General features: G+C 33.9%; 1 protein-coding gene across 5 annotated transcripts in view; it reads left to right on the forward strand.

Annotated features, from left to right (window-relative positions):
- The window catches only part of ATF7IP (activating transcription factor 7 interacting protein), a 127,758-nt gene that overhangs the window by 104,838 nt on the left and 6,972 nt on the right, over window positions 1-15,948 (forward strand). For all 5 annotated transcript variants that reach the window (XM_089920342.1, XM_022577641.2, XM_022577640.3 and 2 more), the window contains 4 exons: window positions 2,951-3,015; window positions 11,226-11,304; window positions 12,883-13,038; window positions 15,215-15,397. In XM_089920342.1, the coding sequence (XP_089776468.1) occupies window positions 2,951-3,015; window positions 11,226-11,304; window positions 12,883-13,038; window positions 15,215-15,397 (483 nt within the window). The remainder of the gene's footprint in view (window positions 1-2,950; window positions 3,016-11,225; window positions 11,305-12,882; window positions 13,039-15,214; window positions 15,398-15,948) is intronic.

Below are 15,948 nucleotides of genomic sequence, written 5' to 3' on the forward strand. Positions count from 1 at the left end.
ATAGAGTAAGTCAATATTTTTTGTAAAATGTAAAGTAAAAATTGTTCTAAGGACTACTTGGAAATTTAGAGACCAAATTATAGCTTATATCATTTATTCATAAAATATCAAATGCTTGTATTCTAAAATCCTGCAGATACACAGAAATGTACAAAATAGTCCCTATTCTAACCAAGCTCATAATCAAATACGGAACTTGGATATTAAATAAATAATTATCAATGTGATGAGTGTAAAGATATGAAGGTTTCTGTGAGAGGATATGGGAGATCTGGGATGGTATGAGAATGGAGTGAATGGAAAGATGGTGGGAAATAAGGTTTTAAAGGATTTTTACAGAGAGGAAGGAGTGTGACATCCATGAACACTGGCTGCAGTGAGGGGAATGGATTAGAGGGGGAAAAACAGAGTTAGACCAGTTAGGAGGCTCTTGGAGTGATCTGAATGAGAGATGGTGTTGTAAAAATGATTTAAAGGTCTTGCGTTGCATTCATTTTCATACCATTATCCAGCACCTACTGGGGTATACTACTAATTGGCACTCCTGTAAAACCTTTTCATTATTCTGGTAAAAATGCAGTGTTGGTAAAAAGTGACAATATCTTTTCAACATAAAAAGATAGAGATGTTTCCCATATGACAGAAAGAACTTGAGGTACAATTTTTTTTTTTTTTTTTTGCGGTACGCGGGCCTCTCACTGTTGTGGCCTCTCCCGTTACGGAGCACCGGCTCCGGACGCGCAGGCTCAGCGGCCATGGCTCACGGGCCCAGCCGCTCCACGGCAAATGGGATCTTCCCGGACCGGGGCACGAACCCGTGTCCCCTGCATCGGCAGGCGCCCCAACTTTAGATAAATTCTGAAAGTAAAAAGTTACAAATCAATCTATCAAGCAATAAAATTGGCAGGGTGGGGCTTCCTTGGTGGCGCGGTGGTTGAGAGTCCGCCTGCCGATGCAGGGGACACGGGTTCGTGCTCCGGTCTGGGAGGATGCCACATGCCGCGGAGCGGCTGGGCCCGTGAGCCATGGCCGATGAACCTGCGCGTCCGGAGCCGGTGCTCCGCAACGGGAGAGGCCACAACAGTGAGAGGCCCGCGTACCGCAAAAAAAAGAAAACAAAAACAAAAACAAAACCAGAATTTATGTAAAGTAGATATTATAGTAAAAGAAAACAAAAGATGCAGTGAGACTATAAAATGATTAAGAATCAAGAAAACAATCTGTAATAAAGGGGTAGGGGAAGTTAACTGAAAATCTAGAATAAGGAATATTATTACAGCTTTGTGAATAATTAACTCTTTTTCCTGAGACAGTTACGTCAAAGAATCACTCTGGATAACAGAACTCTCATAGTTATTAGTATTTGTGTGTGTGTATGTGTTTGTGTGTGTGTGTGTAAAGAAGTAAAACATTTTATTAAGCAGTCTAAATCTTCTCTGAGTCTTGAGGATAATTGTATGAGGATATTTCAACAGAAAATAAAAATGAAGCTCCCTCACCTACTTTGCTTCTGAATTTACCTTTTATTTTCATTTGAAAGTGAAAATGTCTTTTAAATCCAAATGAATGTATTGACATTGTACATATGTATTAAAAAATTGGTAGTAAATTGATGATGTTTTGGTAATATCATAAGTGTAATTTAATACTCAGCCATGTAGGATCAGTACCCTGGAATTTATTTTTTATTAAGTAGTATTTCAAGAACTTCACAGTCCAGAAGAGAAGCTGATTCATTGTAAATGAAGTAATTTTAAGGTATTAAAGATATGTATATATCTTTTTTAAGTTATACACATCTTAAATTATTTCCCTGCGATATTCCTTAGGTTAGAGTTTTATATATATATATATATATATATATATATATATATTACATATATTCTTCCTACGAAAGGAACTAAGATAATTCAGATAGGGTAGGGAGAAATTGTAAGGGCCTCCTTTTATGTGCCTAGCCTAGAAAACCCTCTTTTTTAATAGGTAGATATTTATCCTGATTTTTTTGACATACAGATTTATATGTAGAAATACATGGTTCTGTCTCCTGTTTCTGTTTTTTTAATATAAATGGTTTACTTTATATGTGTGTTATGAAGATTTACAGATGAAAGGAGTGCCATATTTTGACCAATGTTTTTTTTGACAAAAAAGCAAGGATGGAATGTTTCAACACTAGAAAATTCCTAGTAATATAATTGACCACATTTTACCAAAGAGCAAAACTGATTACTCACCTCAGTAGATGCTCAAGACATTTGATAAAATTTAATACCTTCTCTTTAGAAATTGAGGCAGAAAAACCTACTTGGTTTCTTTTCTGTGCTGTTTTTTCATTCAGCTATCTTTTTTAGAACTATATGGTTGTAGTTCTATACATACAACTTTCATGTGTGTGTGTGTGTGTGTGTACATACATGCATGCACACACATACATATGCCACAAACTCAACACAAGTTAATTGAAAACTGAATAAAGAAAAATCATCTGTGATTGACCTACTGAGATTATCCATGTATATTTCATCAGAATCACTGTAACTATTTTTCTAGTGAATTTATTACATTTTTGCCATGCTATTAAATTTTTTTTCTCCAAAGGTATATAGTATGGAAGGATTATATTTTATTTAACTATTCATGTTTCAGCATTTAAGTTACAGACATCTTAAATTGTTTCCCTGCAATATTCCTTAGGTTAGAGTTAAAATTTCTGGTTAATGAGTATGTGAAGTGTTTTGATCTCTATTACGAATTTGTCCTTCTGAAAGGTTTTGTAGTGGTGGTCTATGAGAGGATCTATTTACATATGTAACATGTTGACAGACAAAAAAAATTGGAGAAAATTAACATGAATTGTTGTATGTAAAGCAACCCATCCTTTCACATTTTGTAGGTGCCTTTAAGAATAGCTCTGAGTTTTGCTTTGTTTTGTTTTTTGACTCCTCAGAAAACCAGACAAACAAAACAATAGATGCTTCTGTTAATAAGAAAGCAGCTGATAGCACATCACAGGTAAGATTTTTCCACTGTTTCAAAATAAAATTCTAATTACAGTCCATAAGAGAACGAATTTCTATCAGTATTCTTTGGTAAAATGAAAATTATTCTAAGTCTGCTTTTTACAACTGTTCAGAAAGTTTTAGTGTCTCTGTGTTGTTTGACAAGAATTGAGTTTTTTTGCTTAGTAGTTTTCTTAGAAATAATATGTTTTTTAAATTAACTAACTGCTTGGATTATATATAATCGGCAGTCTAGTTGTTTTTCTTCATATATTGTGAAGTTTTAAGTCTCCATGTGTAATTTCTTCCTGGCCCATCTTTTTAAGAAGGTCTCACTGGTTTACCTCCCCCGCGGGGGTCCCCCCACCCAGTCCTCTGTCCTGCCATTGCCAGCACACACGGAGACATCATTTTAGTTTCTTCAAAGCTGATCAGAGATAGCTTTTATGGAAAGAAAATCTTGGTCTTTCTGATAGCTTATTAGCACTTTGCCAGTCCTGGTACTTTTTCATGTTAAATTTAAATCACTCAGGAATGGAGTAACTACTTTTTTCCTGTATTAAATTAACAATGTTCATCATACTTCTTTTACTATATTGCTTTAGGTGTAATAGATTTATAGGGAAGTCATTAGGTTGTTGATAGTCTAATTTTATTTTCTTCCTTTACTCTTAATCATATCAAGAAATGCATATATTTTTCCTAGAAAAATAAAAAATCTTGAATAAGTCAGGCATGAATAAATTACATGAATTTTAAAACAAGGGCATAATCTTTAATTTTGACTGTTTTCCTTTAAAATGATGGATTTTTAACCAAAGATAGGTGTACACCATGCTTTATAGAAAGCTATTAGAAATATTTTATTTCTTACAAATTTTAGCAGTCTTTTTATATGATATTAAAGATCAGAGTTTTGATTGCTTCTGAGGATGTCTTGTAGTAGCTGTGTTTTTAATTAAAAGTATATGGAGTACTTTCTAGAAGACCCATGGTATAGGAAATGTTGATATATTCAGTGACTTTTATGTAACATTTATAGGAAGTCTAGCCTTACTTTATAAAGTAAACCTAAAACTAAACAAAGAAATTACAAACAACTTTATTTCCCTCAGTAATTTTTTTTCTTGTTTGTCTGGACATACTAGGTAATGTTTCAAGACACGAAAATGGACATTGTAATGGCTGTGTTTTTATCTTATTAAAAATGATGATTCTTGGGCTTCCCTGGTGGCACAGTGGTTGAGAGTCCGCCTGCTGATGCAGGGGACACGGGTTTGTGCCCCGGTCTGGGAGGACGCCACATGCCGCAGAGCGGCTGGGCCCATGAGCCTGCGCGTCCGGAGCCTGTGCTCCACAATGGGAGAGGCCACAACAAGGAGAGGCCTGCGTACGGCAAAAAAAAAAAAAAAAAAAAGATGATTCTTCTAAAGTTGTACTGTCTAATGTGGTAGCCACTAATCACATGTTCGCCATTTAAATTAAAATTTAATTTAGGCTTAAATTAAAAATTTGCTTCCTATATCACAGTAGCCCCATTTCAAGGCTCAATAGCCAAATATAGGTAGTAACTACCATATTGGAAAACAAAGATACAGAACATTTTCATCATTGCAAAAAGTTATACTGGATTGCTGAAATAAAGTGTATGTAATATTGTAAACATCTAGGTGAAATTAAAATTGATATAAAAGTTTACTTTTAAAATTGTTTACTTAAAAATATCCTTTTTAAATTAAAGAAAAACAACAAAGCAAAATAATATAAAATCCAGTAACACCCAGCTGCTTATTATATTCTAGAAATTCTAAAACATCATGTGTTACTCCCCACTTCACAGGTTTTAGAATCTAAAATGTTTTACTTTACATTGTATTGTATAACTTACATTTTGATGAACCAGTCGATCCAAAAGACGCCTGAAATAGTAAGTGACTGCATCAGGTAGCAAAGAGACAGTGCAACCAAATATTAAGTTCTCAGTGGTTATTTTATTTGGCTTACAGGAAGAGTAATTCAATACCATTGTATGAAAAACACATACAAGTAGCATGACTAGGGAGCTAACCTGCCAAAGTCATGCCTGGTCAAAAAAAGATTTTCAGCTTTGAATGAGTACCAGTTATGGATTTAAATAATAAATATAATATGCAAGCTTTATTATATGATAAGAAACCATTTTAGAAATATATATGTGCTGCCAGTTATAAATTGATGCTTTACTGGCTCTTTTGGGTTACAAATAAAATTTTTGTTGTTGTGCTGAATACCTTGATTAAGGTAACACTATTTATTTTTAAATAAATTTATTCATTTTGTTTATTTATTTTTGGCTGCGTTGGGTCTTCGTTGCTGCGCACAGGCCTTCTCTAGTTGCGGTGAGCCGGGGCTACTCTCCCTTGCATGGACTTCTCATTGCCGTGGCCTCTCCCGTTGCGGAGCACGGGCCCTAGGCGTGCAGGCCTCAGTAGTTGTGGCACGCGGGCTCAGTAGTTGTGGTGCACGGGCTCAGCCGCTCCACAGCACGTGGGATCCTCCGGGACCAGGGCTCGAACCCGCGTCCCCTACATTGGCAGGCGGACTCCCAACCACTGCGCCACCAAGGAAGCCCCAACACTATTGGTTTTTGAAGATATATTAAGAAATTATCGTTAGGTTTTTCCCCTGTATGTTGCTTAGTAGCAAGTAGAATCTGGTATGAAACAGGTAGCTTGTGATTCTTTAGACTGTTAACTTTCTAAGTATACTCTGCCAACTTCTTTTTTCTCTGCCAAATCTTACTTAGTTGTACTTCTGAACACTTTAAGGCTATTATAAATTAGAAGGAATCTGGATGGCTTGTATGGAAATGATCGTTGTTCAGACATAGCTAATTTGAAAATAATTAAATGTGTAAAATATTCTCTTTGTAGTCCTTGAAGATTTCTCTAATGTCCTCCAAATAAGTATTTATTAACATATTCCATATAATGAGTTATTACTACATATTTTATTCATAGATCTCATTTTATACAGTACATTACTAATATATTTCATATGGTGAAAAACATTATTTATTCGAAGTATCATCGTATGTTGTAAAACAGTATAGAAATCTTTTTCTGCCGCATCTGTAGTTTTATATTACTTTTTTGAGGGACTCAAGATCAGCCTCAATTTTGTTTATTTGCTATAAGGACTTATAAGACCTGTGACAGGTTATACTCATGGTTATGGTTTATCACAGCAAAAGGTAGAGAGCAAAAACAGCAGGAAAAATATATGCATCAAGTGGGATTAAGTGCGGTCAGGCTGAGGCCTCCATATTCCCTCCTATCCAGCACTGCACAGGATGTGCTGTCTCTCTGGTTATTAACTGCAGGGACATGTGCCAATAGTCTTTGCCCAGAGAAGACTGACTGAGTATCAGGGTCTGAGCTGACTATACAGCTGCCTCTTTCTTTGTAACCAGCCATGGCAGTCAAAACTCAGGACCTCAACAATGAAACCAGGTGTGCATCGTCAGACTTGATGTCTGTGCAAATCAATCCTGATAAGCCAGTATGACACTGTTTAAGGAGTACATAAGAAAATTATCATTTATTAATGTAAACTTTCTAAGGGTCACATTCCTGGTAGCCAACCAAGCCTGCCTGTAGTTCCCAAGTCCCCTTGGAGAGAGGTGTGTGGAGTGAACAACCAGGTCTTCTGTATTTATAACTTCCCTTGCAATTGTTGAAGTGCCCTGCTCTAGCCTTTCAAATATGTTCTAGTTATTGCCTTTCAAATATGTTCTTGTTATTTGTTTCAGTAAAAAAAAAACAACCAAAAAAACCCCCAAAAACCTACAAAGCCAGTATCTTTGCTGTCTTGAAATTTTCTTAGTGTTCACTTAATGAGAGTGGTCTCATTTTGCGGGAAGGACACATGATTAAGTAACTTTTTAATAAAATAGATTCTTAGTATTAAAAGCTATTTGATACAACTAAGATGTTTTTTAATAGTTTCAAATTGAGTAATTCTGTAATGTGTGTAAATGCAGATATAGGCATGTAATGTCTCTGATTACATAAGTTTTCTTAGAATTGATGGCAGAAAAAATGCGAAGATATATAAATGTGCACCTAGTGGCATAGAAATAATAAGCTCTAGAGTCAGACAGTGCCTCCTGTCACTTAATAATGTGTAAGCCTTGAATAAGTTATCTAACACCTTGATTTCTTACTTATAAAATATGGCTAATGCTGGTCTCAACCTCAGGATTATTGCAAAGATTAAATTTGTTAATGAATGTATTGATAAAACACTTAGCACAGAGCCTGATGGGAATAGTGCCAGCTATCATGACTGTCTTATAATTGCTGTTAATAGTTATTGAAATAATTCAGTTTTATTTCTCAAGAAGAAAATATAACCAGGAAACTACCTGTAGTATGTGATAATAGATGAATTTTATCAGTCAGGTTATGGTAAATAAAAATATAATGTAGGTTAGATCATTGATTATAGATCTTCTCTTCCTATTATATTATACATTATAGAAAAATATGCACCTTATAATAGAGCATCAAAACATGAGTGAAAACAATAAAAGAAATAGACAAATTGACTGTTTTATCGTTATAAGGTTTACCTCTTTATATGTTGTCTAACATTAATGTGATTACAACAGTTTTTTTATGCTTGCTTTTTTTAGTGTGTTTGTGTATTTGTATTTAAAGTGAGTATCTAGGAGAAGAAAACTAGTTATTTCTTGATTTCTTGATATATTATTTCATCTGACAATCCCTAATTTTGATAGGAAATTTCATTCCATTTAGTTAGTATAGTCGTTGATATGGTTGAATTTAGGTCTGCTGTTCTGTAATTTAAAAAATATGTCATCTATTTTTTTGTTTCTGAGTACTTTTTCCCTACTTTTGTTTTGTGTTGATTTTTTAATATTCTATCTTAATTTTTCTGTTGTCTTCCTGTTTTTCTCGTTTTCTACTTTTGAGATTTCTTATTTGCACATCTGTTAATATCGTATTTTCCTTTAATTCTTTGACATATTTTTTTCATTTTTTAAAAATGGAAGTATAGTTGATTTACAGTGTTGTGTTAGATTCTGGTGTATAGCAAAGTGATTCAGTTATACATATGTATATATTCTTTTTCATTATAGATTATTGCAAGATATTGAATATAGTTTCCTGTGCTATACAGTAGGACCTTGTTGTTTATCTGTTTTATATATAGTAGTTTGTATCTGCTAATCCCAAACTCCTAATTTATCCCTCCCCCACTTTTCTCCTTTGGTAACCATAAGTTCGTTTTCTATGTCTGTGAGTCTGTTTCTGTTTCGTAAATAAGTCAATTTGTATCATATTTTAGAGTCCACGTATAAGTGTTATCATATATTTGTCTTTCTGTCTGACTTACTTCCCTTAGTACAATAATCTCTAGGTCCATCCAAGTTGCTGCAAATGGCAATATTTCATTCTTTTTTATGGCTGAGTAGTATTCCATTATATGTATGTATGTATGTATGTATATGTATATATGAGTGTGTGTGTATGTGTGTGTATATATATAGTCCCACATCTTCTTTATCCATTTATCTGTCACTGGACATTTAGGTTGCTTCCATGTCTTGGCTATTGTAAATAGTGCTGCTGTGAACATTGGGGTGCATGTATCTTTCTGAATTAGAGTTTTCTCCAGATATATGCCCAGGAATGGGATGGCCGGATTATGTGGCAACTCTGTTTTCAGTTTTTTAAGGAGCCTCTTTATTTTTCTCCATAGCAGTTGAACCAATTTACATTCCCACCAACAGTGTAGGAGAATTCCCTTTTCTCCATACCCTCTCTAGCATTTACTGTTTGTAGACTTTTCAATGATGGCCATTCTTACCAGTTTGAGGTGATACCTCATTGTAGTTTTGATTTGCATTTCTCTGGTAATTAACAATGTTGAGCATCTTTTCATGTGCCTATTGGCCATCTGTACATCTTCTTTGGAGAAATGTCTATTTAAGTCTTCTACCCATCATTTGATTGGGTTGTTGGAGTTTTAGTTATTGAGTTGTATAAGCTGTTTGTATATTTTGGAAATTAAGCCCTTGTCAGTCATATCGTTTGCAGATATTTTCTCCCAGTCCAAAGGTTGTCTTTTCATTTTGTTTATGGTTTCCTTTGCTGTGCAAAAGCTTATGAGTTTCTTTAGATCCTATTTGTTTATTTTTGCTTTTATTTCTGTTGCCTTGGGAGACTGACCTAAGAAAACATTGCTATGATTTATGTCAGAGAATGTTTTGCCCATGTTCTTGTCTAGGAGTTTTATGGTATCATGTCTTATATTTAAGTCTTTAAGCTATTTTTAGTTTATTTTTGTGTATGGTGTGAGGGAGTGTTCTATCTTCATTGATTTACATGTGGCCGTCCAGCTTTCCCAACATCACTTACTGAAGAGACTGTCTTTTCTCCATTGCATCATTCTTGCCTCCTTTGTCAAAGATTAATTGATTGTAGGTGTGTGGGTTTATTTCTGGGCTCTCTATTCTGACCCATTGATCCATATGTCTGTTTTTATGCCAATACTATGCTGTTTTGATTACTGTAGCTTTGTTTATTGTCTGAAGTTGGGAGTGTTAGGTCTCCAGCTTTGTTTTTTTCCCTGAAGATTGCTTTGGCAATTCTGGGTTTTTTGTGATTCCATATAAATTTTAGGATTTGTTCTAGTAATTCTTTGAGCATATTTTTTAACAGCTGCTTTGAATTCTGCCGAATTCAACATCTGGCTCCACTTGGAGTTATTTTTATTGACTATCTTTTTGTCTTTAGTTGGGTTCTACTTTACTGGTGTTTGCATGTTTGTCTAGTAATTTTTGATGAATTTAAAACTTAATTTTAAAAGTGGACCTTAGTTTGAAAAGTGGACCATATAGATTTGTTGTAGCAAGTGGATTGTTATATTCTTCAAGGGCTTGTTAAGAACTTTTCATTTTGGATTTTTCAGATTTGTGATGTTTGTAAACAAGTCATTTTCTATGAAGTCATTATCAAAGAAAGGTTTATAAGTGTAAGATGTAGAATTACATCATTGTGTTTGGATTTGGCCTGAATATCTAACATCAAAGAATTATTTTCTTTAATCTTGCAAAATTGGAGTTTTATAGATGAAAGCCTTAATCATTTGGAGTTGATATAATATATCATAAAGTAATTACGATTAGCATTTATTAAGCAGTTACCATGTATCATGCCTGGTGTTAAGCTCTTTGTATGCATATTTGCGTTAATCCTTATAATAGACTTCATATCCAAATTTTGGAAATTGAGGAAATGCGCTTTTAACATAAATTCACATAGCTTGTATGTGTTGGAACTAAAAGATGCACTCAGTCTTTTTGACTTGAAGATCTTGGCTCTTTAGGTCTGTTTTGTACTGCTTTCCTTTTTTGTTATTATATAGTTCAAATTTTTTAAAATTACATTTCTAATGATTTTGGGCAGTGGGTGGACTTCAGTCAAATTAGATGGCAGTTGATTATAGCACATCACATCCTATCATACGACAGCATTCTTCAGGGAAAAAATATATTATTTTATGTAACCTAATTCTGGCTTTAAAGTTGCCTTTGGTGTTTTTGTGAATTAACGTTGATAATTTAGTGTAGGATTGGTCAACATTTAAATGTTAGAAAATGGATTGTATGGGACTTCCCTGACAGTCCAGTGGTTGAGACTTCACCTTCCAATGTTGGGGGTGTGGGTTCAATCCCTCGTCGGGGTGATGGGATCCCACATGCCTCGGGGCCAAAAACCAAGGCGTAAAACAGAGGCAATATTGTAACAGACTCAGCAAAGACTTTAAAAATGGTCCACATCAAAAAAAGAAAGAGAAAAAGTTAAAAAAAAAAAAGAGAAAAAAATTTTAAAAAAAGAAAATGAATTGTTTACATTTAATCACTTAACACACTTGATCATCACTTTAATAGCTCTATGCAATTGACAGTGTAATTTTTTAAAAAAAGAATTTATTGTGAAAGGATTTCAAAGTTATTTTTTATGTGGCACATATTTAGCTCATGAGTATCCTTGGGTCATTTATCTGACAAACACTCTTTCTTCAGGTAAAGCCATTTAGGTGTCCAAATTGAAACAGTCTATGCATTATCCTTGTTTCCCCTCAGTATTATTTTATTTTCCTTATGTCTGCCAGAGTTTTCTTTGCAAAATGCAGATGTTTTATTTTTTTCAGAGTGGAAAAGCCACAGGCAACGATTCAGGTGGGGTCATTGATCTGACAATGGATGATGAAGAGAGTGGAGCTTCACAAGGTACTTAAATATAAGTAATCATACTAAGGAATGCTTTGATACCATTTTTCTCTCTTAATCCATTATGTTCAGTGAATACAGATCTCTACCCCATTATTTGTGTCCTTTTTAGAAAGAGGGTTTTTAAGATTAGAATTAAAAAATAGAAATCAAATCTTGAATGTATATGAACAAGGCATAAAGGAAAACAGAGCAACTAGGAGAATATTTGACTTGTGGAACACCTCTCCTTTTATATCTGTTATTTCACTTGATCCTTACAATAACCCTATACTGCTCATTTTAGAGTTGAGGATAGATTCAGAGTGCAAATTAAACCCAAGTCTTTTGACTTTAAATTAAATGTTTTTTCCGTGTGTGTGTGTGTTTTAATGTAGATGTTAAATGAAAGTAATGTTAAAAACCATGCACACCCAGAATTCTTAATATTATTCTGAGTTATAATATTTAGAAATTATATTGGTTAGATATTAACCAGTATTCCCAGTTATTCTTCCACGGTGTTAATAGGTGTTCTGTGATAAAAGTTCATGGTTAAATATGCTTGGAAAACGCCGAGTTAAAATTATATGGATTTTTTCCTTAATACAGATTTCTCCGAGCCTTTGCTATGCTAATTTACAGTGTAAATCTCCAAGAATGATTCAAGCTATAAAGTATTTCTCAAACTTATTTGAGAATAACTGTTCACAGACATATTTTTAAAACTTTGTGGTGGTAATTATATAATACATGTGGAAAATCTAATAGGATCAGGTGCTAATTATTTTACCTTAAAGACATTAAATTTTTTTTAAAAGTAAAGATTTTTAAAAATTACGTTTTAGGGAATAAGATAGTTAAGTTGGTTTTAGGAAAACAAAATTAATTAGCTATACAATTCATTATGTGACATTAAAATCTTTTTTTTTTTTTTTTTTTGTATAAAACTGATGTAAAATTGGAAGATTTGTGCCATCATTTGTCAGGGTTGAATTCATGCCCGTCTGATTATTGTTTAAAAGTTTCAGATTTTCTGTATTGCTTTTACTATTTTTTTTAATAGAGAAATCTTAATGGAAGGAATTTCCTAGAGCACAAAAATAAATACAGGTTATTTTTGAGAAGACACAGGTAAGGCTGGTTCTAGATAAAAAAGTAAAGTAAGCAAAGTTTGTTATCAGTGCTCTTGTCAGTTCCCTTTCTATCACCCCTGCCTCTTGGAGTCTTTCCATTGCCCCACCACTGAGTGTTACTTAAATTCTCCCATCTAAAGTGCATTGTTCTTCATCAACACTCAAGTATTAAAGTAGCAGTTGCTAAAGCCTTAAATTTGTTGTATTGAGTTAGAAGTAGGATTCTTTCGTTTAAAAAAAAAAGTAAAACTGTGTTTTCTTTAAATGTGAATTAGAATCTGTGATAGAGCCAACAGTGAATTGTTTAAGGTCCTGACTTGGTTTTCAAATTGGCAAAAGTACACTTAATTAAAATACAAAGAAATTGTTCTCTTAGGGGTAAATGTGACTGAATGGCAAGGATAAACTTGTATTTCTAATTTTTTTCTATCAATAATCATACTGTCTCACTTTTAATTAACAGACCCTAAAAAGATAAATCACACTCCTGGGTCAACCATGAGCTCTTCTCAGCCTATATCTCGACCACTGCAACCCATCCAGCCAGCACCACCTCTTCAGCCATCTGGGGTGCCAACAAGTGGACCATCTCAGACAACCATACACTTACTACCTACAGGTAAATATGCTGAATCACTAAGCTGAAACTTTAGTTTTGCCTGCAGTGAAATATGACTATGAAATTGAATGGAAAGATTAGACAGAAAATTAGCTCATTTAGGTAAGTACCAATGAGCGTGATGGCTGGATCATACGGGAAGAATATGTTTGGTTTTGTGAGACACTGCCAAAGTGTCTTCCAGAGTGGCTGTACCATTTTGCATTTCTGCCAGCAATGAGTGTGAGGAACTGTTGCTCCACATCCAGCATTTGGTATTGTCAGTGTTTTAGATTTTCACCATTCTAATAGGTTTAGTGGAATCTCATTGGTATTTCATTTGCATCTCCCTAATGACATGTTATGTTGAGTATCTTTTCGTGTGCTTGTTTGCCATCTGTTACCTTCTTTAGTGAGGTGTCTGTTCAGATTCTTTGTCCACTTTTTAATCGTGTTGTTCATTTTCTTATTGTTGATTTTTAGGAGTTCTTTGTATGTTTTGGATAATAGTCCTTTATCAAATATGTGTTTTGCAGATATTCTGTCCCAGTCTGTGGCTTGTCTTCTCATTCCCTTGAGATGAATTGGATTTTAACCCTAATTATGTTAGTAATAAGTTATAAAAACTATAAAGTATTTTAAAAAAAGATTAGACAGAAAATTAAGAATAGTCCTCATTGTTACTTTGAAGGCAATGTATGTTTTTGAATGCAGTATGACTTAATTTCGTGGACAGTCTCAAGTAGCAGCACTGATACAGAATAGTTATAAAGAAGAGTTCAATTATATATGTCTTTGCCACTGTAAACAGCAGAAATGAATATAGTTTCTCTGGAAGGGATGAGTGTAATGATTCATTCTGATTATAACCAAGAAGTTATAATTGACTGATCAAACAAGAATTTTTAAATGATTCTTAACTAGAAATAGTTTTAACTGGCCTAACACTACTGTCAGAACCACTAATATTTTACCTGCTACCTCTCAAGAAATTATAAATCAGACATTTTCAAGATGTCGCCTGTATCTCCTAATCTGTTTGGAAGCCAATCAAGACAGGTTGTCTTCTTCAAAAAATAGCCTATTGCTTAAGAGATTTATCTGCAAAATGCTTATATAAGCACTTTTCTCATTAAGGTATACATTGAGCTCACATGGAATTTGATCCAGTGAAATAAATTAAAATGACAGTCACCTAATTTAGATAATTTAGAAGGAAATGTCATTATGCAAACCCATGAACAATACAGATAGTAAAATGGGGAATAAGGAGATGAAGAGATAAGTATTCCTCCTTGTATACTTTACTTTTTTCCGCTTTTGAAAGACTCACGTTGAAAGTTAGGATATGTAAAGACTAAGCAGTCTCTTTATTATATCCAGTGTTTACCTCCAAATTTATTTTATTATAGAGCCCATTTTTCCATATGAAAGTATATTTATTATTGGTTTTTATTATATAGTTAATATGTGGTCATTTATAAAATGAAATTCTAATTCAGAGAGTTATCAACAAGAAACTGTTAACTCCTGAAATCATTACTGTATTTCTGTGCTGTCAGTGAACATCTAGGACTCATATTTTGATAAATATGTGTTAATATCACTCAAGGCATTAATGCTCTCTGGAACATAAATTAGGAGGAATGCCACAGTAGAGAAGGAAGAAGCCTGTATTTTAATGGGTGTTTTATTGTTTTGAGTAAGAAATGGTTTGGCTCATCTGAAGAAAATGTCAGTTATAATAGCCAGTTTTTTTAAACTGTGGGAACACAGAGTTACTCTCTTGGATTTATACCCATCGGTAGAAGGCCTGGAGGGCCGAAAGTTCCACTCTGCTAAGAATAATTTAACACTGAGGAAGGGAAAATTTACTCTTTTAAATCACTCCTATAAGATCATACTCTCAAGGTCTAAACCCTTTCTTCATCTTCACTTGCTTATTTAATCTAGTTAAACTAGAGTAGGAAGGGCGTTGGACCTGGTTGAGGTACTCTTTTCTTCTAAAGCTTGGATTGTAGTAGTATTAATTTTGATTGGCCCTGTCGTTCTTACCTTTCACGATTACAAAAGGAGTCGCTTGTCTCTAGTTCTCTTTATTATAGTAAATCAGATTTTGTATAAAGTTATCATTTAATACTGTTTACTTAGCATAACATTTACTGCATTTTTAATATATTTTTCTGCTTTTCATTAGCGCCAACCACCGTGAATGTAACACATCGTCCAGTAACTCAGGTGACCACGAGGCTCCCTGTACCAAGAGCTCCTGCAAACCATCAAGTGGTTTATACAGCTCTCCCCGCACCACCAGCTCAGGCTTCCCTGCGAGGAACTGTTATGCAGGCTCCTGCTGTTCGGCAGGTCAATCCCCCAAATAGTAAGAGACTCTTTTCCTGTATATGGCTCCAAGTTACATGTAGTTCTTTAGCACTTAGCTGGAGTAGCTTATATTGACATTAGATTTAGCAAAAAGTGCTAAATATCATATTAAAACTATTATTAATTCATTTTTCTTCCCTTAGGAGAGTTAACCAGAAAAATTGGACTTGTATATTATCTGATATGTGTTCTGGGTGTTGTCTTCAATTTAATTACTTATGGCCTGTACTATCACAGTACCCTATTTGATGTTGGTCTGTACTCTATTAAGAGACACCTTGCCTAGTTAAAGTGGGAATGATCAATTGTGACTTAGCCCAGATGGAGATAATGGTAAAAGATAGCCTCCAATGAGAGAGTCTTAAAGGTATGGAAAGTGGCTGAGAAATAAAAGATGGGAAAATGTTAAAGGTAACTTGTAATTTCCATATGTATATGTATGTGTATATAAATGGAAAAAATATATATATATATTTTTAGTAGTAAAATATATCATACAAACAAGTTTCTGTAAAAGATATATTTAAAATTTAAAGAAAAATGGCAAAA

This window comes from Delphinapterus leucas, chromosome 11, assembly GCF_059928025.1.
Source record: "Delphinapterus leucas isolate spDelLeu-1000000601 "Yukka" chromosome 11, BTC_Dleu_Yukka2, whole genome shotgun sequence".
NCBI classification, from domain to species: domain Eukaryota; kingdom Metazoa; phylum Chordata; class Mammalia; order Artiodactyla; family Monodontidae; genus Delphinapterus; species Delphinapterus leucas.